The sequence below is a fragment of the Nomascus leucogenys genome, chromosome 3 (genome assembly GCF_006542625.1).
Source record: "Nomascus leucogenys isolate Asia chromosome 3, Asia_NLE_v1, whole genome shotgun sequence".
Taxonomy (NCBI): Eukaryota; Metazoa; Chordata; class Mammalia; order Primates; family Hylobatidae; genus Nomascus; species Nomascus leucogenys.
This window is the reverse complement of record NC_044383.1, coordinates 102,432,475-102,458,915: the sequence shown is the minus strand read 5'-3', so window position 1 is coordinate 102,458,915 and position 26,441 is coordinate 102,432,475. Positions and strand designations below refer to the sequence as shown.

Sequence of the window (26,441 nt, the reverse complement as noted above, 5' to 3'; positions counted from 1 at the left end):
AAGGGAACTCAGATCAGTAAAGAAATTCACTGAGTAGCTGTAGTTTATTGAGGGTAAAATTCATGGGTTTTCAAATATAGAAATAGGGTTTCATGATTATGCTCATTAAGTATTGAAAACACACCTTCCGTGTAGGAGAGAATGAGTCCAGCATCCCATGTTGGCTGGATGTTTAATGTAGTCTGTCATCATTGGTCTGGAAAACTGCTACAGTTATGGATATTAAGGACATGGCATGCCAACACACCTCAAAATTCATGTTCTTCAATGGTTTCAGCTGGTTAGATAGAACCAGTTGTAAAATACAGCATTTGGTTTTGATGTCTTCTAAGTTCTGAAGTAATTAAATAATTTTTTATTTACAATAGTAATTCTATATGAAAAAGGAAATTGAGGTTAATTCGGCATCTTTTTTTTCTTTTTAAGCCCATATTGGTTTCTAATAGTCATTGCTTTTCTTTAAATTCCAAGACTCACTCACATATGTCTGGTCTTCTTTTTCCAGTGTGAGGATTATACTCTTTGGCCAAGAAAACTAGAATAAATTCAGAATTAAGTTGTTACCATCTGCTGCAAATATTAAAGGCCATCTTTTCATCATCATCATGATCATCATCGTTTTCCTCTGATTATAACTTAAGAGCTCCATATTTCATTTCCTTTCATTTTAACAGATTCTTGTCATTTCCCCTTGTGTCAGGCTAGTGTTTGGTCCTCCAAGAGATGACTAAAAGAGGAACTGGTGAAGGTTAAGATGAAAGAGATGGAGGATCCCAAGGTACCAAGCTGTATTATAGCCAAAGGAAGTATCTAAATTTTGTCTGGAAGAGAATAAAAGATTAAGCTGATGCCACGACTCAAGTCCAAGGGTTAAGATGAAATTGTTTGGGGTCTGCTTATTTAATGGCATCATGGAAGATAGCTGAAGCCTGAAAAAGTTTCCATTAAACCTCAGAATAACGTAAATCCCATCATCAGACTCTCAGCAGTAGTAGCCAGACATTATCATTCAGCCTTTGGTATAAAATAACCTTTAGAGATATTTCACTTTGTTCTATTATAGAAAACAACAACAACAAGACTCTTACAATTAGTATAAGTGGCCCCAACTTTCCTTCTAGAAATAGGAATTTTCCACTGAAATGGCAGTGTCTTTGTATCTACTGCATTTGTAGTGATATTACTTTATCAATAAAAATATGTTTTTTGGTATTTTTACCATTGTATAATGATTATTAGTTGATTGCCTATATCAGGTTAAGCTCTAGGGACATAGCAGTGAAGAGGGTAGATGAAGCCCCCATCTCACTGGAACATTTTCTAGTAGAGGAGACTGTACTCAGTAAGCAAATAAATAGAAGACGTAAGTACAGAGTGTGATGAGTGCTGCAAATAAATAAATAAATAAATAAAAATAAAAATAGTGACATGCTGTAATAATTCCTTTGGGCTGCTGTAATAAAGTACCAAAGACTGAGTGGCCTAAAACAACAGTACTCTATTGTTCCATAGTTCTGGAGGCTAGAAGTCTGAAATCAAGCTGTCAGCAGTGCCATGCTCTATAGCTAGCATCTTCTAGCTGCTAGTGTTTGCTGGTATTCCTTGGCCTGCAGATGCATTACTGTGTTCACATGGCTGGCTTCTCTCTGTGTATCTTTGCATGCTGTTGTTTCTGTGCCTGTCTGTGTCCAAATTTTCCCTTTTTATGAGGACCCCTGTCATAATGGATTAGAGCTCACCCTGATGAATTCATTTTAACTTGATTACCTCTGTAAAGACCGTATTTCCAAATAAGGTCACGTTCTGAAGTGCTGAGGGTTAGGATTTCAACATATCCTTTTGGAGGACACAATTCAACCCATGAGACATGCCAAGAGAGAAGCTAGGTTGGGCAGTTTTGCTACTTTAGACAGAGTGGTTGGGGTAACCTTTTTAATGATACATTATTTGGGTTGAAAACAGAAAGATCCATCCAAATGAAGAATCTGGACAAGAATGTTGTTGATTAGAAGAATAGTGAGAAAGAATCCATGGTCAGAAAAAAGGGCTTGGCTGTTGCCTTGGTGAACAGAAAGGTGGCCACTGTGGCTGGACCACAGAGAGCCAGAAGAGTGGTGCCAGATGGAGGGAAGGGACAGGCTGGAGACAGCCCCAGTAGAGCCTTGTTCCTGAAGATAAGAAATTTGGAATTCATAAGTGCAATGGGAAGCTATTGAAAAACACAGATCTGATTGATATTTTACAAAGATTATTTTGGCTGCCATTTAGAGAATAGGTTGCTGTATTATTCATGGTTCTCTAGAGGGACAGAACTAATAGGACACACACACACACACACACACACACACATATATAAAGGGTAGTTTATTATTAACTTACATGATCAGAAGTTCCCACAATAGGCTGCCTGCAAGCTTGAGGAACAAGGAGAGCCAGTCCGAGTCTCAAAACTGAAGAAGCTGGAGTCCAATGTTTGAGGCAGGAGGCATCCAGCACAGGAGAAAGATGTAGGTTGGGAGGTGAAGCCAGTCTCGCTTTTTCACATTTTTCTGCCTGCTTTTTATTTGCTGGCAGCTGATTAGATGATGCCCAACAGATTAAGGGTGGGTCTGCCTTCCCCAGCCCACTGATTCAAATGTTAATCTTTGGCAACACCCTCATAGACATACCCAGGATCAATACTTTGCATCCTTCAATCCAATCAAGTTGACACTCAGTATTAAACATCACAATTGCATCAAACAAGAGTGAAAGTAGGGAGACTTCCTATGCATAGGACAGATTCTAGATTTTCCTTGTGATACAGAGAAATATAAGACATAAATGTCTTCAAAGACAGGGCAATATGCTTGGGGAAACACAATTACATATAAGCAGATATTAGACTACATAAGATATAATAAACTGTGTTCTAGGTGAATGATATTCATTAGATTTCACTCAACATATATTTATTGAGTGTCCATTAAGTGTTAGGCATTGTGTCAATATAGGAACAAAAGAACACTACATTAAGTACATAAAGAGATTAGAATCAATTGGTAAGACACACATGGAATAAATGACAAAAATCGGTATAGGTTATGCTGGGAGGGCACAAATGAGAGAGTGGTCAATTCTGTCTAATGAAGTGGTTGGGAAAGAATTAATAAAGACAGAGACATTTTATTCAATTCTTAAAAGATAGACAAGAACCCATATTTATCTGGCAAATAAGTTGGAAGATGGTTAATGTAGGAAAAGGGAGAGAAGTTGGGGTTATCACATCAGGCAAAAGAAGGGGATTGAGCAAAGGTCAACAGGTATGCAGAAGTGAACGTTTGCAGATTATATGGGTTCACAGTAAGAGTTTGGAGGAAGACTATGTGGTGGAGAGTTTTGTTTTTATTTTTTATGGCTCCCTAGGATATAATCCTCTTTTCTATGTGTGGGGGAATATGTCACTGTGTGAGTTGGGGAGACAGAGTCCAATTTTCCCTTATGATAGCTCTCTCCAAGCCCTAGTGCTGAGGCCTAGCAGGGGTTGGGGATCATTGATTTGTCCTAGTGTAAAACTGAATAGCTGTTGGATTTTCTGTAGCAGTATTCGGCATACCAGGTATAGTAGCATGGTTCAATTCATTTAATATTGTGTATATTAGGAGTGGGGATTGTGGGAGCTAGAAAATTCAAGGAAGACAGAAGTGATTTTTTTGGCTGGAATGGTTAAAGAAGGTCTAAGGAGGTGAGGGATTTTTATTCAGACCTTGAAATGCAGGCAGGAGTAAGTAGACTTACCGGGAGGGGAAGTTAGCAGTGGAAGGAATATTGAGTAAAAGAATGGCAAAGGATACAGGATCAGATGTGGGAACAGAGGAGGCATATGGGAGATCTAATAAACCAGCCTGGCTATCATAAAGCCATAATGGAGGGGGTGTTGAAAGGGTACATCTGATAAAGTTTGGATAAAGTACAAATTCCTTAGCCTTGAATTCCAAGTCATATCTTCCAGGCAATGAGGATCTGTTGAAGGTTATTGTGTAGGAGAGTGATTAAGATTAATGTGGTGGCAATTTGCTATAAGGATGAGAAGAAAATTGACTCCAGGCAGGAAAACTGGTTTAGGAGGCTGGCAAAGGAATCTAACATTCAGGGAACAATAAGAGAGGAAAGGAAGGGACTGAGAAGCAATAGACAGAATGTATTCTCTCCTCTGTGCTCCTGGCTCTTTTCACACTATGGAACTTTCACTCTCAATCATGAATATTCACATAAATGTTTATCTCTCCCCAATGGCTTCTTCCTGCCTCCCTCTATTTCCTCCCCGTTGTCTCTCTCACACTGTTTCTTTTTATTTCTGTGTTAATATTTAATTCATTAAATACTTATTATTTACATAATGGACATTGTACAAGACACTAAAGGTTCAGAGAAGGGAATTCTGTTCTCCTTGGAAAACCAAAGAGGGGCTCAACCATAAACCAAGTAGAAGTTTCTGCCAGAATTTAGGGGTGCATAGACGCCTTTCATCTATTATGGCAGAGAAGGCGATGCATGAACCCAACCTAGAAAAATGACAAGGAAGTCATCAGGGGAGCAGGTAGAGGAGGATGCAGAGGTGCAGCAGGGAAGAGGGCCTCAGGAACTGCTGGTCATTTGGCGAACTATGTCACAGGACCTGCGTGCGGGAGTGATGAACTGTGATTGGAGAAGTTAGCAGGGCCTTGTGTATCGTGCTGAAGAACTAAGATTTATTCCAAATATGTTGGAGGTTCTTCCAGAATTTTACATAGAAGAATAATATCAGATATTTTTAGAGTCAGCGAAACTGAGGATTTATACTCTCAGGCTCTGGAGTCAGATTGAGAACAGAGTGTTACTCATGGTTAGCCACTTTGTGGCCGTGTGACCTTGGACAAATTACCTAGCCTCTCAGCCTCAGTTTCTTCTCTAAAATACTTTTTTTTTTTTTTTTAAATACTACCTTCTTTGTAGGCATTGTTTTTTATTTGGTGAGAATTAAATGATCTATTATTTGTAACATTCTCTTATTTTTACCTGATATTGACAAATTATTATTGTATATTTTAGGGGGTACAAAGTAATGCTGTGATACATGTATACAGTGTAGAATGATTGACTCAAGCTAATTAACATATCCATGGTCTTGAATGGAATACTTATCATTTATTCCTCCTGTCTAACTGAAACATTGTACCCCTCAACCAACATCTCCCCATTCCCCTGATTCCCCAGCTTCCGGTAACCACCATTCTGCTCTCTGCTTCTATGTGTTGGATTTTTTTTTTTAGCTTCGACATATAAGTCAGAACATGCAGTATTTGCCTCCATGTCTGGTTTATTTCATTAGCATAAAGTCCTTCAGGTTCATTCATGTTGTCACAAATGACAGGATTTCCTTCTTCTTTGAGGCTGAATAGGATTCTAATGTGAATATATACCGTATTTTCTTGTCCATTCATCAATTGATGAACACTTAGATTGATTCCATAACTTGACTATTGTGAATAGTGCTGCAATAAACATAGGAGTTCAATATCTCTCAGACTTCCTGATTTCAAATCTTTTGGATACATACCCTGGAGTAGAATTCCTGGATCTTATTTCTAACATTCTTAGTACAGTGCCTGGCACATAGAAAGCTTTCCAAACAGATAGCTACTCTTACTAGTAATGACTAGGAATGGCTTATCACCTCAGTCATTGTTACTATTATAAAAACTCCTCTAGAAACTATTATGAACACCACTCATCTTGGTGTGCAAGATGAGCCAGAGATGGGAATAAGCTGGAGGAAGGGAGATCAGTTAGGAGGCCTCTGGAATAATCTAGGAAAGAGTATTCTGTTTTCTGTCTGGTGCCCAGCTGTCACTCAGAAGGAGCTTAAAAAAAAGTTTGTGGAATAAATGAAAAGGAAGACTGAGCAGAATTCAGTGATTGATTAGCTCAAAGAAACCAGGGAGCAAATAAAAGATGACTGCAAGACTTTGAGATTGGGTGACTGGAGAATTCTGGTACTATCGACACAAAGAGACCTTCTCTCTTTCCACCCCTCGGCTCGGCGTTCTGAGGCCATTGCTCACCTGACATCTTTGGATGGTTGGCTGCTTTTTGAATTTCATTCACTTGCTCAATGACTGTGGTGTGCAGGTCTGCTGCTTTGTCTTTTTCCAGAATGCCTTGTCATAACTATAGTAAAGGCATATCTGAATTTAGAACCCCAACAATTCAAAAATCTAAAACCCCACTTACAAATAGGGTTTAAATACATCTCTCAGGTTGCTTCCAAATCTTTCTTTTTTTTTTTTTTTTTTTTTAATTTTTAGATCATGTAGATGTCTCAGGGAAGACTTCAGCACTGGTGCCTTTGTTACGGGCATTAATAGAATCCTGTGCTTTTACATCCATTATTGTATTTGGAAAAAAATATCCTTTATGGTCATTTGATATTATATTTGATATTATATATTATATATGTATATAATATGAAATTACATATACATTCTATTTTAGGTCTCATATCATTAAAAAACAAAACAACAACAGCAACAACAAAAATTTGGCTCAGCTTTTGGCTTTTCTACTTCTGTCAACTTGTTATTGGTACTCTGACTCCAAAGACAATTGGAGAAACTTGGGAGCATAACACAAGATTTTATTTTAACCAATTGATCTGTCCACTGCTGTGGACTGATTTTTGCCCAAAGTAATAGCAGGTTGGGCTGATGCCATGGTTCTCTGATTTTCTTTCTTTTCTTTTCTTTCTCTTCCTTCCTTCCTTCCTTCCTTCCTTCCTTCCTTTTCTTTCTCTTTCTTTCTTTCTCTTTCTTTCTTTTCTCTTTCTTTCTTTTTTCTTTCTTTCTTTCTTCCTTTTTCTTGAGTTTGATTATTCTGATTACGAAATGCCTTGCAATTTGACAAAGAAGTTATGAGCTTGTACTAGGAATAGGTTAGCCAGATTCAAGGGTCTCACAACATTTAGAAAGATTGTTTTTAAGAAAGAAAGAAAAAAGTCTTATAGAGATATCAGTGACACATCATAAACAATTTTGCAATGCTGTCTACTAGTATAAATGACAGTATGTTGATCTGCCAGACTCATTGCCCAGCTGTTTTTGTGATCCAGGGCACATATTTGTGAGACAGCTGCTCTGAACTAGGGAAGGTCAAGCAAGAACCACTGCCTGTCTAGAGATGGCTGTCCTGATGTCAGTCTCATTAGTTCCTGAGTTCTTGCCAAGTAAGTTAGTAAGAACTAGCATAGATCTGGAGGTCAAAGTTTAGCAGAAAGAGCCCCCACAGCAGTGTGCAAAGAGCTCTTTTCTATTCTACTGTTTTTTTCTCTACTGGTCACCTAGTTGGTGTGTAACGTGTGTGTGTGTGTGTGTGTGTGTGTGTGTATGTTTCCAAAATAGTACTTGAAGTATAGGAAATTAAATGTCTGTGGGAAAAAGCAACATTTTGGGTTCTCAGCGTTTTAGTCAGCTGCTTTCTTACTTTTCCAGACTGTGACTATTCTTTGAAGCTATTAAAATCTATTCTTGGTAATGAGAAAAGGGAATGACTTCATGGTTCTTTTCCAATTGCTCTGTTTCTGACAAGAAATACCTAAATACTTTAATTTGCCTTTTTAAATTTCCCCTAGTGGTGGCAAAACAATTCTACTCCTGTTTGTGGGGGAAAAAAAATCTCTGCCGTGAATTTCAGTGTTGGGAACATAGCAAGACAAAAAGCTACCTGGGGTAGCCTGTTTCTCCAGGATGAGACAAAAGGAATATAGATTTTAGCGGCTGCTTTAACAGTTTGGTAAAGGATCTGGTCTATCTTGGGTGTGGGAGATGGGAGGGGTAAAGAGGTCAGAATCCCATTTAGATCGTAGACAGAAAGAAACCAGGAAGTAAGGGGAAATTATTACAGTCTGTTCATAGCTCAGAATGTTAAAGGCAACAGCCTCTGCTGGTTGGTTATTCATTAGCAAAAAGGAGAGAGCCGTCCAGATCCGGACTGGTCGAAAGACAGGAACAGACTTGAAGCAGGGGGAGAGCTCCTGGTGAAAGCAAGGCGTGGGGGTTTTACCAGGGGTTAGTAGCTTCCTCTTGCTAACTTTTTATTGGGACAAAAGGCAAGATGGCACCATTCTGTTCTCAGATATTTGTCTAAATAAAGCCCTTTTAATTTTATTTTATTTTTGTTGTGGGATTCTTAAGCAGATAAGAAGAAAAGACACCTTCCTAGTGAGCAGCTGCCCAGCTCCTGCTCAGTTTTGCTTCGGGGTAGCACCTTCAGCCACAGAAAGCAAGCCGGTGAGTCTCTCCAGGTAGGACTTGCTGCAACCCAACTGCTGGACTGATCTGAAACGGGACTTTGCATATTCTCCGAAGTATGTTGAGTTGGTGCTGACTTCAGAGTTGCCGGGTGAAGAAAGAGAAGGTGGATCGCAGAGACTAAGGGGAGAGGGAGAAGCCCTGCTCCTCTTCTCCCCACCAAGGCACAATGAGCAACATCTGTCAGAGGCTCTGGGATTACCTAGAACACTATCTCCCCTGTTTGTCCACGGAGGCAGACAAGTCAACCGTGATTGAAAATCCAGGGGCCCATTGCTCTCCCCAGTCACAGAGGCATGGCCACTACTTTGTGGCTTTGTTTGATTACCAGGCTCGGACTGCTGAGGACTTGAGCTTCCGGGCAGGTGACAAACTTCAAGTTCTGGACACTTCGCATGAGGGCTGGTGGTTTGCCAGACACTTGGAGAAAAGACGAGATGGCTCCAGTCAGCAACTACAGGGCTATATTCCGTCTAACTACGTGGCTGAGGACAGAAGCCTACAGGCAGAGCCGTGAGTAGTACAAACTTATACTTAATTTCTGAACTCTCTGAGGGCTGGCTAATGAGTTTTCCTTCCTACTTCTCTACAACCCCCTAATGTCCAAAGAGTTGCCTAAAAAGTATGAGGAAGTACTGGCAAGAAACCACTAATTGAAACACACCTCCCCCGCTAAATGAGAGTGAAACTGGCCAGTAATTGTTGTTGAGATGACTTCAATTACAGTATGTACACCCACAGGCCCAGGGTGTATTTTCAACATAAACAAATGATGTGTTTAATACTCTACTTTCTCTTTGGCTGTAAAATAACTCATGCCTCACTTTAACAACAAAATTGCATTTTGTTTGAAGGTAAATTATAGGACTTCCCTTAATGATACCCTCAAATCTAAACTTTAGATCCTTTTTTTTTAAAAAAACTTTTGAAACATTCCAGGGTAATATATCAACTGTATCCTTAGCTCTAATCCTAATCCCTTTCATTCTGATGGGAATATACAGGGCTAACATAGAAGACAACACTTAGAAGATACCAATGTTCTCAGTGAAATCATGATAAAGGCTTTTTTTTTTTTAATTCCCAGATCCTGAGATATGCTACCCAAATTATGATATCTTTTGGTTTTTATTATGATTAGAAACTGGCCAGCTACAGACATTTAGTAAGTTTTGATAGGAAAAATGACAACATCTCCTTGAAGAGGAGATAAAGACTTTATCCTGGTATTTGAATGAAATATGAATTATAGTGGAACAAAAGAGGAAAGTTTTTATGTACTTATTCACCCATCCATCCATCCATCCATCCACCCATCCATCCATCCACCTACCACCCCTCCAAGTGCCAGGCATAGACAGTAGTGGGCCTGGTGAGTTGGGGAGGGTAAAGGAGATTATTCTAGTGGTGACTGAATACAGAGTGGATAAAGCATAGTCTTGACAATGGATACTTGGGGTCTGGTGTGTTGGGAAGCAAATGGAGACTGCCATTGGCCCTGATCTCATTGCTGCCTGAATCCAGTGAAACCTTAGACTGGGAATGTCTCTCAGAAAATAGACTCATTTTATAGAATGGTTTCTTAATAGGGAAACCGTTGGAGATTCTCTTATGTTCTCATGTAAGTGTTTCTTATTTTTATGTGAGCATCCCTTACTGGTCCAGGGAATAAAATAATAATAAATAGCCATAGAGCATTGTTTCTGCTTTCCAAACTCATACATGACATATGAAGGGAGGTTTGACGATTTTTGATTTTTGAGATTCTTTTCAACACCAAGAACCTATAAATGTTTAGAAGGGTCTTAATTTATGCTTAAATAGAAATGAATTGAAATATATTTTTGATGAATGGAATTATCAGTTATCAAGTGGGAAAGTCACCTGTGTGAACATTTGCTTTCTGTGATAATCTACAGGAAATATCTTTATATATTGGATACACTTATGTGCATTTATCTGTTTTCACTACTATATGATTTCTATGTCCTGTATGGCATTATGCATATTTTATATTTGGCATAACATGTATATTATAATAATAATATATTAATGTTTCATGCCTTGAATTCATAATCTGTTAGTTTTAAATATATTCAACTCATATAACTACTTAGGACCTCAATTTCCTCATCTGCAACTCTCTGGGGTTGCCATGACCAATGGATTTCCTGACTATCTGGGAACAGGAGCTCTTATGTTCATATGTAGTGGTTCGGTTACATTCATGCTTGACTGTATTAGAAATGCTGAAGAAAGCAAATTGACTAAAACAAGTCAAGCAATCCGAAGGTATCATATTCTGGGTAAAAGCCTTGAGAGCAGTGTTCTTATTAATTTAGATTTTTTTTTTTTTTTGCCTACAAACACAAAATAAGGCAACTAAATTATTATGGCTATTTTTGATTCTCAGGGCCATTTGTAGCCAATAATATTTTTTCCCTCTGCACATTACCTTGACCTTTCTTCTTGGAATTGGTTCTCAGCAGCATTCCTACCTGTCAGTACCATTCTAGATCTCTGTAGTTAGCTTTCCTTGGGATCTTCACATCCACTGGAATAAAAAACATGATGCCCAGAAGATGCTGACACTGCCTCCTGGCTGGAACAGGCTACTTGGTTTCTTTTAAGTGCACACCATGGTCTTCACCTGTGAACCCAGCTTACTTCTGAAGTTTCTTGTCACCGTAAGACAAAATTGCTTCAATACTCTTAGTGCAAGTAGCTGTAGTTTCTAGAATTCCCCTCCATCTCAAATAGAAGCGATTTTTACTGAACAGCCTTCTGCGTGAGTGTGTCCAAGTGGCTCACACAGCACTTTAACACTTGAAGAATTATACAAAAACAACTTATTTTAATATTTTTTCTTCAGTGAGTTTTTTCAAAAGTCTATTTTTTTTCTCATGAATGCTGTGAAAATTAATGTAATTTTTTAAAATCGTGAGCTCAGTAAATAGACTTCAGGAAAGATTATTATTTATATCCTCATGTATGGGATGAGTAGGCAATGGGAAACCAATGAAAGCTGTCATCTAATTCCTAATTAGACCAGTTTAATGCAACATATGTTAGTATTTGTGTTTTTATGTCTTTACTCTTGACTTGCATCTGTAAGAAAAAACTGCAAATACTTCTGGTGTTATTGGTGCCAGGGAAAATTAGTTTAGGGCTTTAGTTTGCAGTTTGTTTGTTTTCTTTTATACTTGGAAGTAGAGATGTTGAAAAACAAACTATTGTTTAAAAAGCCCAATTTACTAATTCTTATTCCACTTAGAAATGCTTTTCACCTTTACTGAATATCTTACACTAAGTGATATAATAAACCAATTCTTGAAGATTTATTTTGTCTTTATGAAGAATCATTAGATTTATCTTATCTTCGACTTGAATTTATTCCTAGCTCATTTTAGAGATGAGTCTTTTTCTTCAACATCTTCAATGTGAAATCCCTCGAAAACCTTACCCTTAGGGTCTTATTAATCAGAACTTTCTTTAATATTTTATTTATGGTGTTTTTAAAGGTATAAAGTTCACATAAAAAATAATGATGTAGAAATAACATATAAATATTAGAACCAAAAGTAATGGCTTTAAATTTCATTGCTTTAATTGTAAAAAATTCAAGTATTGCAAAATATTGATAAAAAGCAAAATGATCAGCAATAATATTACATGCAGCATCATTTATCTGCAAAGAGTTTAAAAAGTTTTTTTGCCTAGGGAGGATCACCTGTGTCCAGGAGTTCAAGACCAGGCTGAGCAACATAGTGAGACCCAGTCTGTACAAAAAATTAAAAAATTAGCTAGGCATGGTGGCACAAACCTGTAGTCCCAGCTACTCGAGAGAGTGAGGCTGGGGCAGGAAGACTGCTTGAACCTGGGAGGTTGAGGCTGCAGTGAGCTATGGTTGTGCCACTGTACTCCAGGCTGGGTGACAGAGCCAGACCCTATCTCAAATCCCCACCAACCAAAAAAAAAAAAAAAAATGAACAATTGTTTGCTTAATTATTAAAGTGTACCCTAGGTGTTGTGCAACATACTTTTGTGTTAAATTGGACTAGGATCAGAGATGAGATCAGTTTAATCTCCCAGAAAGGGGATTGGTAGGAGGGGAATGGGTTGGACATAATCACATAAGCCAGCCACTGATGATTTCTGCTTCACCAACTTGACCACGCAAGCCAAGGGCAGCTGTTGAGATAACTGATTTGACTTCCCTTTGCATGTTAAGTTTAAGTTATGATAACAACAATGAAATGTGCTGCTGAACTTCTGACTCTATGTGCTTCTCCAAGACATAAATGTGAAGGTTCTATTAAGAAAATTAGATGACTAGAATCATCTCTAAAGTTTATTGTTTATTAAGCTCCACATTTTTCTAGGCCATATTCTTGTGTATATTCTTACTTGTCAATCAATAATAATTTTTTCTTAAGTCCATTCTATAGGCCTGGTATGGTGCTAAGTGAATGACTCAGCAAAGTCAGATGAATTAGTATTTGCTTTGTTTTACATATATATAATTTGGCTTTATGTTAAGAAATATTTCCACACTTATGTGTGAAACAATAAAGGCCATGAAATTTATTTCTGTCTCTTAAATTTGAGCAAGGCACACCTTTGTGGGTAGGAGGGCTAGAGGAGCCACCCATACTGACCTACAATGATGTCTTTGTATCTCTTGTTAGCACTTTAGCAGGGGAAGAAGCAAAGTACTGGATTTTGTAGAAAGTTTTTCTTCTCCTCTTATTACTGCGAAAGGTAGATAATTTCCAATTCCTCATCTATTCATCATTTCAGTGGCTTCCTTGAAAAAGAAAGCAAGAATAAATATTTGTAACTTGTAGTTTTGTTGGTAGTTTATGATTATGGGATAAAAATGTTAGAATATTCTGAAGTATAAAAGTAATGAGATTTTTCTCCATGTATTTAGGCCATATTTTCCTACTTGTGCTCCTCTTTAGTGTGTCAGACTAGAGTTCTGTGAAGATTTTATCTAACCTATGATGATTGCCATTGCTGGGCTTGAAGAAAGCAGCATGGCGAAATAAAGTGGTGTATTCTTGGAAAGATTCTTATATCACCATTTTAAAATAGAGTGAGGCTTTGCTATTTTGTCATTTGAATACTGTAGAATTTAATAATTATTGACTACAAATTGTACATAGTGTGCCTAATCATTTTCAACTTAAATGTCAGCAGATTTCCTTCTTAGCTGGGATATGAGACCAGCTTTTGAATCTTAATTATAGGTATAGAAACAATGCGGTTTAAAAATTAACATTACCCTTAATACATTTTAAAAGTCATCAGAATATTCATAATCCACTCTGACATAATAGATGTTATCTACTTTGAGAAGTTTGAATCATTAAAAATCACCTGTGTGCAGTCAGTTCCACAATTGTTCTTTATCTAGATCATTTATTTTGTTCCCTTTGTGCAAGTTTTCAAGGAAGACTAAATGCCCATGTGTCAGAATGAAAATAATACCTAGTAATAAATGCCTGAAAATAATGCCTGGCATTTCTGGGTTCTCTCCTCTAAGACAAAGTATACTTACTATAATTTTAGAAACTAAATAAAAAGAGATTTATATATATATAAAAAGTAAAATACGTTATAAATATACATATGGTTGTCTATCAAGTGTTTTGGATTAATCAAGATAAAAATTTTAGCACAAATCATTTAAGTCAACCAAAAGCATATTTAAATGCCATCAGATTAATTAGCATTACTGTCACCATCCTTTGAGTTATTTTTCATCATATGTTATTTATGATGATGTAAAATAAGAATGTGACAAATATGTTTTTAAAATAATTTATCAAAAAATTTCATCTCAGGTATAATATTATATGACTTTTCATGTTAATATAATTGTACTGTTTATGTTAATATAACTCTAACTCAATTTGTTATATAATAAATTTTTACATAAATTGCCACTATTTTTAAGAAAAATAATTAACTACTAAATTAGAATATATTTTATAAAAATAATAGCAAAATCATAGATGTGAAGGAAAGAGCAACCAATTCAACTATGTTAAAATCCCAGTTGAAGTTTAATTAATAGCTGTGTAAAGTAATTAATTGCAGTAAAGCTTGATTACATGCATCTCAAAGTATCTTTGAGAACCAATAAAGTGACATAGTGTGGCATCATTAAAATGAGTTAGGAGTCTTTTCTAGGAAAAGTAGCAACATTGATAATACTTTAAAATTTCCAATTGCAGTATGTCATTCAGAATCACTCTTCAGTAAAAGTATTGATTATTTTTGCTTTTCAGGTTTTCTACAAATTACTAACAATGGAAAAAATCTTATGTGAGTGAAATAAATCATTAACTACTGAGCTCCAGTCTTAAAAGATTAGAACCCAAATTTTAACTTGATCAAATTTATTCTTTGAAAAGAAAATGTTCTATTGGATTCAAATTGGTTTACTTTTGTTCAAATGAATTAATTTAAATCCATGGTTTGTCTCTGCAGATACATCCTAGTGTTGCTTTTTGATGAATAGAAGTCAAGAATCTCACCAAACTGAGATTGTCAAAGTAGACACAACCTTCTATACAGTAAAGCAGGACTAAATTCTGTTAGCAGCTACTATGTGCTGTGCACGTTCATTGCTCTTGAGGTTACCAAAAGAGGAAAAATAAACAAAACTTTGCCTCAATTAATTCTTGTTGCAGCTCAGAAAATTTCCTTCAGATTTTCTAACTACCAATACAATAGTGAGAATCTATATGGACAATATAAATAAGAGCAGCCTTTGGGTTTTTCTGGTGAATGTTTCCACTAGATCCAAACATTAGTGGTATAGAGTTTTACTGAAATATAATGCTGGTTATCCTTTTTGACCTAGCCTATGGTATGCCTAAGAACATAAAATATAGGCTCAGATGATCTAGATTTGAATTTGACTCTGTAATGTCTTAGCTGTGTGAGCCTGAGCAAATTACTTGACCCCTCTGCCTCAGTTTCTCATCTGTTAAATAGGAATCACAGTGATACCTATCTTATAGGATCATTATGTGACATAAATGAGACTGTGCAGAAAGGGTGCACTGTAGAGAACCTGACACATAGTAAGGTTTAATAAATATTATGTTTCATTTAGTTGGCAGCTCCTTTTTTACTTCTGTTTAAATGGATCATACTTTACACCCCCACTCTAGCCTGAGCTCACAATATTCTTTCCCTGTAACAGGTGTCCTGCACATTGAGTGTCTTTCAGTCTTCGACCGTTCTGCACTCTCCCTCACCTGCAGCCTTGGTCTTCAGATGGGCTATTCTCTCTGCCTATAACCCTCTGCTTCCTCTTTTTTTCCTGACCAGCTTAACTTATCCTTCAAGTCTCACCCTATTTGTTCCTCCTTCCCCAAGCCTTTCCTGACATACTAGACTACATTAGGTGTTCCTGCCTAGAGTTGTTAGCACCCTTTATCTTTACTGCTAATTTATTTTCTGCAGTGCTATAAACTATGGATGTGGGTAGTGGAAAGGTGAGCCATTGCTCCTCCCAGAGCTTAGTGTGATACCTATGAATAACAAGCACTGATTGGGTAGATGAATAACTAAACGAATGATTGCTTATCTACAAATCTCAGGTCTTTTAAAGAGCAGCCCACAGAGCCACCTCTTCTTTAACTGTTCCTCTCTGAATTGCATTTTTACCTACCAGAAAATTCTACATTAAAGGCATAAGCTATTTTTTATTCATTTCTCAATGAAATTGCTCACGCCTTAATTTTTGGTTAGACTCACAGTCATAAAAGCATAATTCCCAGGTTCTCAGAAATTAGTTGCTCTAATCCACCCCTGGGGAGAAAATACTTGAGAGTTGTAGACCAATTCAAATATTCTTTGTAATGTAGACTGAATATCAAGTCAGGAACAGACTGTAAATCTCATTGAAATGGTGTCTAAAAATCACATATACACATATTAAACCATACTATGGTTATATTTAAAGTAGAGGATTTACTGGCCAGAGCTTTTAAATGGACAGCAAATCTAAATCCAATTTACAAAATTAATGTTGTGGGGCCAGACTTGTAATTTCAGTTTTTATGCTCAATATACATAATTTCTAATTATTATGTGTATGAAATATTTTTCAGCTTACATAAGCTGAAAGTCTGACTCTTTACTGAGTATTAATAGATTTTTATTGTACATTCTAACATTACCAAAAAATAATTTTATCTTCTTTTTACTAGTTTTCTCACTAATTAACTACTAATTTCTCTACAGCATTCTCTGACTCCCATTTTAAATATGGGTTCTTAGCTCTTCTTAGCATTGAAAGGATTGAGCCAGCTTCCCTAGGGAAGGTAGTTATATAGATTAATAGCAGTTTTAACGATATTGCAGGGTTCCTTACAGCTATTTTCCTAAAGCCTGCAACTTTAGTATTAGTTTATATGGCTGTTCCCTTGAAGATTAATGTAACAGAAGAAATTTGCTAAAATGCATAGATGCAAATGTAGATCATATATTCTGGATCACCTACTTTATTGCTTATTTGGCTAAATTCAGATACTGTCATAGACTGTCCCTTGTGTAATATCTTTCTGTCATGATGCCATTTTTTTCTACAAAGTTTTTTAGTTGAATATTTTTCTATTTACCAATTGAGTCAATTGAATGTCAGATTCTTTAATGTTTTTATTAATGCCTTTTTAATATTCAGATGGTACATTTTATAGTGTCTTTAAATTCAGACTAAATTCTCAATCAAATACTTTTTTCATTATTTCTGTGCCTTTTTATGGGTAAAATAAAAATGCAATTCAGTAAATTAATAGGAACTTTTGAACTTTATACTAGGTATCTTACTTGAAAGACATTTAGAATACTATTTAACAGTAAATATTCCTGTTAACACAAATATTGCATACCACATTGGCAGCAAGATTTGGATGATTCAGAGGATCCCACTTTAAGGTTCCTCTGAAAGGCCAGTATTGTTGATAGCTATAAGATAACTGTAACACTATTTTGATCTCATATATATCTTTTTACCATTTCTGAATAATAAGTAATTCTGACATACCAAGACACCACCCTGCAACTTCCAGCATTGTGCTGCCTGCAAAGTCACTGCTAGAGAATAATTTCTGGATGCTCCCAGTTGCACTTCTGAGAAGCAGGATTCAGGACACTTTCTCCAATGTCTTTTCACCATTTCTGGTCATTGAAGAAAATAGTTTCTATGAGATTCAGTTATCCATTCAACAAACTTTTTGTATGTATTTACTCTATTAAAGACACTGTTTTTGTATAGTGGGAGATATGAAAATTAATAAGACAATGCTCTTCTCTAGAGAATTTTACAGTTTCAGGAGGTAAGATCAGTAAACCAAGAATGTTGTGACAATGCCCTTTGTCAAAAGTACATCAGGAACACATCTGTAGTGTTTTATTATTCATTGCAGGGAAAGAGAACACACATGGTGAAGAGTAGAGCACTTCAGTAAGAGGGTGTTAGGTAGGGCCCACTATTAGATCTAGGGATGTGACTTTGGGGAGATTTTAAGGAAGCAGGCATTGCTCTGTTTTGGATACTGTTAAGAAATGGGAATAACTGTATAATTAGGTATTTAATAAATCTTATTGAGAAAGATGGAAGACTAGTTTGGGAATAAAGCTAGAATTGGTTAAGAAACATCAGTCACGCAGGTTAGCCAAGATAAGTAGATGTTTGGTCGTTTTTAAGGATGGACAATATTCATGTTTTTGTGGGTGTTGAGACTTGATTATGGAGTGATCTGATCTTGTTTTTGTCTTGATCCATCATAGTTACAGTGTGGCCTTGTCTGAAGTTGATGTTTTGTGAGATTGTTTATGTTCAACAGAAGACAGCAAGGTCTAGCCATAAGTGCCAGTCCAGGTCCAGGATGTCAAGAGTTAATTTTCATTTCCTCAGTTAGCATAGACAGATGCTGATAAATGCCATAAGAGAATCACAAACTGTCTGCCATGTAGTGTGCATGTAAAAAACAATGTTCAACTCATGAACGAAGACACAAATAGTTAGAAGAATGAGTGCAGAGATAGAAGAGATCAGTCCTGATTTAGGGGAAATCATACCTTCCTTTCAGGGTTCAGCTCATATGACCCTTTTCCTAAAAGTTTTCTAACCTTCATAGAAAGAATTCTTAATTTATTTTGTTTTCCCACGATTTTGTATTTATTGTTAGTAGAGCAATGGTCAGTGATAACTGACATTTACCGAGGGCATACCATTATGTTACTTACCATACAAATAACTTCACTCACTTATCTTATATTATTATCCTATGAGACAGATGCTTTTATTACCCCCATTTGCAGATGAGGAGACTGAAGCTGAAAGAGTTTCAGTAAACTGCTTACATCCACACAACTAGTAAATGATGGAAGTGAGATTTATCTGTCTCCAGCTTGCTCTCAGAGCCTGTACTTTTATCATATAACAGCTAGCTATAAAACTTTTGTCTTATGAGGCTGTAAAGTCTTTGATTGCCTGGAAAACTGTGCAAGACTGTTTCTGCCCCAGAGAATTTATAATCTCAGAAAGTGAGACTATCTATTTTCTCCTAAGATTGTGAATTTCCTGGATCAGAAAGACTGTCTTATTTAGTTTTACTCAATGCTTACCGAGCTGAATTTCTAAAAGCCTAGAGAGATGAACAATTCAGTACAATTCCTTGAATAATATACAGGAGGGAAGATAAAAGTGTATTCAGGGAATGGCAAGTTGTAGAGTTTAGCTGAAGTGTTCATGGAGAAGAGCAATGGGAAACAAATCTGGAAAAATAGCCAGGAACAAGTTTTGGAAAAGAGCATGTATGATAGTTTAAAGAGTGGGTTTTATCTAATGGGAAATAGAAATAGATAGAAAGCAGGGCTTTGAAAAGACTATGAGGAGGTAGGAATGGATTAGAGAAGAGATCAGCTAGTTATAGAGAAGTATAGTGAAATTATATTTCAAAGGTCCATGGCTTGAGGTTATAAGGACTTAATTTTAATTTGTGGTACTATTAAAAAAAAAAAAAAGAAGTGCAGGGATGTGAACAATCCCAAGAATAAGAATCAAGAAAACTTAAGGGGAAGGAAAATAACATTTTTGAATACATTCAATGTGTTAAGCATACAAAACTAATTTAATCCTTCTAATAGCTCTGCAAGGCAAATTTTCTTATCACTATTTTTAGGGTAAGGAAATTAAAGCTAAAATTTAAGTAAATTCATATATTCTTATTTGGTAAATGGTAGAAGTAAAACTGCAAATTAGATGTAGAAGAGGAGAGGAGAAAGAGACTGACACAAAAAATATGTAATCTGGGGGCTTAGCACAGTGGCTCATGCTTGTGATCCCAGTACTTTTGGAGGTTGAGGTGGGAAGATCACTTGAGCCCAGGAGTTGGAGACCAGCCTGGGCAACATGGCGAGACCCCATCTCTACAAAAAATACAAAAATTACCTGGGCCTGGTGGCACTCGCCTGTAATCCCAGCTACTCAGGAGGCTGAGGTGGGAGGATTGCTTTAGCTGGGAGGTCAAGGTTACCGTGAGCTGGCATCTCACCACTGCACTACAGCCTAGGCGAAAGAGCAAGACCCTGTCTCAAAACAACAAAAAATGTAACTTGGGACCAGGTGAAACATTAAGATACATACATGTGTCATATGGTAATTTTTATTGAAGCAGACAAGGAAGGAATGGTTGAAACAGAGAGGAAGATAATGCATTCAATTTTAGTTCATGTTGAATTTGAAGCCCTAGTAGAACATCTCAGTGAAAATGTCCAAAGGAAATTTAGAAACACAAAAGTCAAGGCAAAGAGCCAACTCTATTCTGTAAAAATGGATTTTGAAGCATTCACACCAAGGTATTATAGATGTCACAGTAATATAAGAACTGCAGAATATTTTAAACTTCACAAGGATTCTAAGAACCAAACAGTGAGAGTCTAACAGGAGCAATGAGGCAAAGATGAAGTCTTTAGATTTAAATAGCTGTAGTTTAGGTGAATAAATGGTGTGTAAGTTGTAGTAACTGTCCCATCTTTTTGTGCTTCCTTGCATCTGCATTCTTGGGGTAGTCTTCTCCCACACTCCTTCTTGGCTTTGCCAAATCACTTGCTTTGGCCAATGGGACAGTTGCAAATATGACAAAAGTGGAGACTTAAAAAGCACTTGCACATTGGAGTTTTCTTTCTTAGTTCTCTTGGAGTCCTGCAACTGCCATAAAAATCCTAAGCTAACCTCCAGGAGGATGTGAGACTATGTGAAGAGATGTCCTACTGGTCCAGCTGACTCACCAGCTAACTGAGCAAACCCAGCTAAGATCAGTAGATACTATCCCAAAGTGGTAACCTTTAGACTCATGAGCTAATTAAATAGTTGTGATGGAACAAAGCCTAACTAATAGAGGGAAGAAAAAGGGCCACTGAAGAAAACAAATGATGAAAAATTCATCAAAGTGAAAGCAAATCAAAGCATCTTTTTGAAAGCAAGGAGATAGAATGTCAATAAAGAAATTTTGAGTTAAATGCTAAAGAAAGGTCTAGGTACTGAGGAAGAGGGAAAGACCATTAGGTTTGCTGGATAATTATTTAGTGACACTAAAAGCAGTTTCATAAAGTAATGATGGGTGATAGCCTGTAGAAAAGAGAGTTATAAAGGGCAACTGCCTGCTCTGTCTGGAGCTCTTCGGTGACACGTTTAGACTGGGTTGAACCATAGGAAAAGAATTGTATGGGAGGGCTTCACATGTGGAACTTAGGTCCATTCTGATAATCAAAGCTGAGAGAAAACAAAAGCAAAAGAGGCAGTGGATCCCGGCACTTTGGGAGGCTGAGGTGGGTGAATCACTTGAGGTCAGGAGTTCGAGACCAGCCTGGCCAACATGGTGAAACCACATCTCTACTAAAAATTAGCTACAAAATTAGCCAGGCATGGTGGCACATGCTTGTAATCCCAGCTACTTGGGAGACTGAGGCAGGAGAATCACTTGAATCTGGAAGGTGGAGATGGAGCCACGGCACTCCAGCCTGAGCAACAGAACGAGACCCCATCTCAGTTAAAAAAAAAAAAAAAAAAAGAGGAAGTGGAACACAGCTGCTTCCATCTCTGGGTAGAGTCTGCAGGTTCCTAAAAAACCTACAGATGTCTGGTTGTGATTTATCAAAGGCTTGACCCTTTCTATGGCATCAGATTTGGTAGGTATTCAGTATCCCCTGGTGGGTTAGATATTTGGAGGCTGGAGCAGAGTAAGGCTAGTTTGAAGGTTCATCTTTAGCTCCATGGATTTGGCCTCCCCAAATTTATTAGAAAAATTCATCAGTTTTTGTCATGGGTGACCTCTCACATTTTGAGGTCATGTTGTGGGAAGAATGAGTTCAGTCCTAGGTCTTAAAGTAGAGGCAGCAAATATATGTGTGTATATATATATATATATATATATATATATATATATATATGTTTATATATACATTTATATATATATGTTTATATATATACGTTTATATATATATGTTTATATATATATACACACACACACACACACACACACATATATATATGTAACTCATGAAGAAGTTTGTGAAGGAAACTTCACAATACAGATACAGGCAGTAGATTATGGGGGCATCAGGACCACAACTTGGAAATACTGAGTCAGGGGTACTTGAATATTTAATTATAAACCTTGAGTCTACATTTTTAATATCTTTCCCTCCCTCTGGTATACTAGTAGTACTATTTTATAAAAGAAAAAGAATGTACTCAGATCTATCTATTCAAGAAATGTTTATTATTCTTCTTATTATTATAATTTAAGTTCTGGGATACATGTGCAGAACGTGCAGGTTTGTTTCACAGGTATACACGTGCCATGGTTGTTTGCTGCACCCATCAACCCATCACTTATCTTAGGTATTTCTCTTAATGCTATCCCTCCCCTAGTCCCCTACCCCCATACAGGCCCTGGTGTGTGATGTTCCCCTCCCTGTGTTCATGTGTTCTCATTGTTCAATTCCCACTTATGAGTGAGAACATGCAGTGTTTGGTTTTCTGCTCTTGTGTTAGTTTGCTGAGAAAGATGGTTTCCAGCTTCATCCATGTCCCTGCAAAGGACATGAACTCATCCTTTTTTATGGCTGCATAGTATTCCATGGTGTATATGTGCCACATTTTCTTTATCCAGTCTATCACTGATGGGCATTTGGGCTGGTTCCAAGTCTTTGCTATTGTGAACACTGCTGCAATAAACAAATGTGTGCATGTGTCTTTATAGTAGAATGATTTATAATCCTTTGGGGATATACCCAGTAATGGGATTGCTGGGTCAGATGGTATTTCTGGATCTAGATCCTTGAGGAATCACCACATTGTCTTCCACAATGGTTGAACTAATGTAGACTCCCACCAACAGTGTAAAAGCATTCCTATTTCTCCATATCCTCTCCAGCATCTGTTGTTTCCTGACTTTTTAATGATCGCCATTCTAACTGGTGTGAGATGGTATCTCATCGTGGTTTTGATTTGCATTTCTCTAATGACCAGTGATGATGAGCTTTTCTTCATATGTTTGTTGGTCGCATAAATGTCTTCTTTTGAGAAGTGTCTGTTCATATCCTTCACCCACTTTTTGATGGGGTTTTTTTTTCTTGTAAATTTGTTTAAGTTCCTTGTAGATTCTGGATATTAGCCCTTTGTCAGATGGGTAGATTGCAAACATTTTCTCCCATTCTCTAGGTTGCCTGTTAACTCTGAATATAGTTTCTTTTGCTGTGCAGAAGCTCTTTAGTTTAATTAGATCCCATTTGTCAATTTTGACTTTTGTTGCCATTGCTTTTGGTGTTTTAGTTATGAAGTCTTTGCCCATGCCTATGCCCTGAATGGTATTGCCTAGGTTTTCTTTTAGTCTTGGAGTCTTTGCCCATGCCTATGTCCTGAATGGTATTACGTAGGTTTTCTTCTAGGGTTTTTATGGTTTTAGGTCTTACGTTTAAGTCTTTAATGCACCTTGAGTTAATTTTTGTATAAGGTGTAAGAAGGGGTCCATTTCAGTTTTCTGCATATGGCTAGCCAGTTTTCCCAACACCATTTATTCAACAGGGAATCCTTTCCCCATTTCTTGTTTTTGTCAAGTTTGTCAAAGATCAGATGGTTGTAGATGTGTGGCATTATTTCTGAGGCCTCTGTTCTGTTCCATTGGTCTATATATCTGTTTTGGTACCAGTACCATGCTGTTTTGGTTACTGTTGCCTTGTAGTATAGTTTGAAGTCAGGTGGCATGATGCCTCCAGCTTTATTCTTTTTGCTTAGGATTGTCTTTGCTATGCAGGCTCTTTTTTTGTTCCATATGAAATTTAAAGTAGTTTTTTTCTAATTCTGAGAAGAAAGTCAATGGTAGCTTGATGTGGATAGCATTGAATCTATAAATTACTTTGGGCAGTATGGCCATTTTCACAATATTGATTCTTTCTATCCATGAGCATGGAATGTTTTTCCATTTGTTTGTGTCCTCTCTTATTTCCTTGAGCAGTGGTTTGTAGTTCTCCTTGAAGAGGTCCTTCACATCCCTTGTAAGTTTTATTCCTAGGTATTTTATTCTCTTTGTAGCAATTGTGAATGAGAGTTCACTCATGATTTGGCTCTCTGTCTGTTATTTGTGTATAGGAATGCTTGTGAATTTTGCACATTGATTTTGTATTGACACTTTGCTGAAGTTGCTTATCAGCTTAAGGAAATTTTGGGCTGAGACAATGGAGTTTTCTAAATACTCAATCATGTCATCTGCAAACAGAGACAATTTGACTTCCTCTCTTCCTATTTGAATACTCTTTATTTCTTTCTCTTGCCTGATTTCCCTGGCCAGAACTTTCAATACCATGTTGAATAGGATTGGTGAGAGAGGGCATCCTTGTCTTGTGCCAATTTTCAAAGGGAATGCTTCCAGCTTTTGCCCATTCAGTATGATATTGGCTGTGGGTTTGTCATAAATCGCTCTTATTATTTTGAGATACATCCCATCAATACCTAGTTTATTGAGATTTTTTAGCATGAAGGGGTGTTGAATTTTATTGAAGGCCTTTTCTGCGTATATTGAGATAATCATGTAGTTTTTGTCGTTGGTTCTATTTATGTGATGGATTATGTTTATTGTTTTGCATATGTTGAGTCAGCCTTGCATCCCAAGGATGAAACCGACTTGATTATGTTGGATAACTTTTTATATGTTGCTGGATTCAGTTTGCCAGTATTTTATTGAGGATTTTCGCATCGATGTTAATCAGGGATATTGGCCTGAAATTTTCTTTTTTTATTGTGTCTTTGCCAGGTTTTGGTCTCAGGATGATGCTGGCCTCATAAAATGAGTTAGGGAGCAGTACCTCTTTTTCCATTGTTTGGAATAGTTTCAGAAGGAATGGTACCAGCTTCTCTTTTTACCTCTGGTAGAATTCAGCTGTGAATCCGTCTCCTGGGTGTTTTTTGGTTGGAAGGCTGTTAATTACTGCCTCAATTTCGGAACTTGTTATTGGTCTATTTAGGGATTCAACTTCTTTCTGGTTTAGACTTGGGAGGGTGTATGTTTCCAGGAATTTATCCATTTCTTCTGGATTTTCTAGTTTATTTGTGTAAAGTTGTCTACAGTATTGTCTGAGGGCATTTTGTATTTCTGTGGGATCAGTGGTGATATCCCCTTTATCACTTTTTGTGTCTATTTGATTCTTCTCTCTTTTCTTCTTTGTTAGTCTGTCTAGCGGTCTATCTATTTTGTTAATCTTTTCAATAAACCACTTCCTGAATTCATTGATTTTTTGAAGGGTTTTTCATGTCTCTATCTCCTTCAGTTCTACTCTGATCTCAGTTATTTCTTGTCTTCTGCTAGCTTTTGAATTTGTTTGCTCTTGCTTCTCTAGTACTTTTAATTGTGATGTTAGGGTGTCGATTTTAGATCTTTCCCGCTTCCTTCTGTGGGCATTTAGTGCTATAAATTTCCCTCTAAACACTGGTTTAGCTGTGTCCCAGAGATTCTGGTACGTTATGTCTTTGTTCTCATTGGTTTCAAAGAACTTATTAATTTCTGCCTTAATTTCATTATTTCCTCAGTAGTCATTCAGGAGCAGGTTGTTCAGTTTCCATGTAGTTGTGAGGTTTTGAGTAAGTTTCTTAATCCTGAGTTCTAATTGGATTGCACTGTGGTCTGATAGACTGTTATGATTTCCATTCTTTTGCATTTGTTAAGGAATGTTTTACTTCCAATTATGTGATCACTTTTAGAATAAGTGCAATGTGGTGCTGAGAAGAATGTATATTCTATTGATTCAGGGTGGAGAGTTGTGTAGATGTTTATTAGGTCCGCTTGGTCAAGAGATGAGTTCAAGTCCTGAATAACCTTGTTAATTTTCTGTCTCATTTTGATCTGTCTAATATTAACAGTGGGTGTTAAAGTCTCCCACTATTATTGTGTGAAAGTCTAAGTCTGTTTGTAGGTCTCTAAGAACTTGCTTTATGAATCTGGGTGCTCTTATATTGGGTGCATACATATTTAGGATTGTTAGCTTTTCTTGTTGCATTGATTCCTTTACCATTATGTAATGCCCTTCTTTGTCTTATTTGATTTTTATTGGTTTAAAGTCTGTCTTATCAGAGACTAGAATTGCAACCCTGCTTTTTTTTTGCTTTCCATTTGCTTGGTAAATATTCCTCCATTCCTTTGTTTTGAGCCTATATGTGTCTTTGCACATGAGATGGATCTCCTGAATACAGCACATCTATGAGTCTTTACTCTTTATCCAATTTGCCAGTCTGTGTCTTTTAGTTGCAGCATTTAGCCCATTTACTTTTAAGGTTAATATTGCTGTGTGTGAATTTAATCCTGTCATTATGATGCTAGCTGGTTATTTTGCCCGTTAGTTGATGTAATTTCTTCACAGTGTCGATGGTCTTTACAATTTGGTATGTTTTTGCAGTGTCTGAAACCTGTTTTTCCTGTTCATATTTAGTACTTCCTTCAGGAGCTCTTGTAAGGCAGGCCTGGTGGTGACAAAATCTCTCAGCATTTGCTTGTCTGTAAAGGATTTTATTTCTCCTTTGCGTATGAAGCTTAG

The 26,441-nt window shown here is 36.9% G+C and overlaps 1 protein-coding gene across 1 annotated transcript in view; it reads left to right on the top strand.

The window, feature by feature from the left end:
* Window positions 1–7,966: 7,966 nt before the first annotated feature.
* FRK (fyn related Src family tyrosine kinase) overlaps window positions 7,967–26,441 on the top strand; it is a 105,353-nt gene continuing 86,878 nt past the window's right edge. The window contains exon 1 of the mRNA XM_003255598.3: window positions 7,967–8,837. Coding sequence (XP_003255646.1) covers window positions 8,494–8,837 — 344 coding nt within the window. The 5' untranslated portion in view covers window positions 7,967–8,493. The remainder of the gene's footprint in view (window positions 8,838–26,441) is intronic.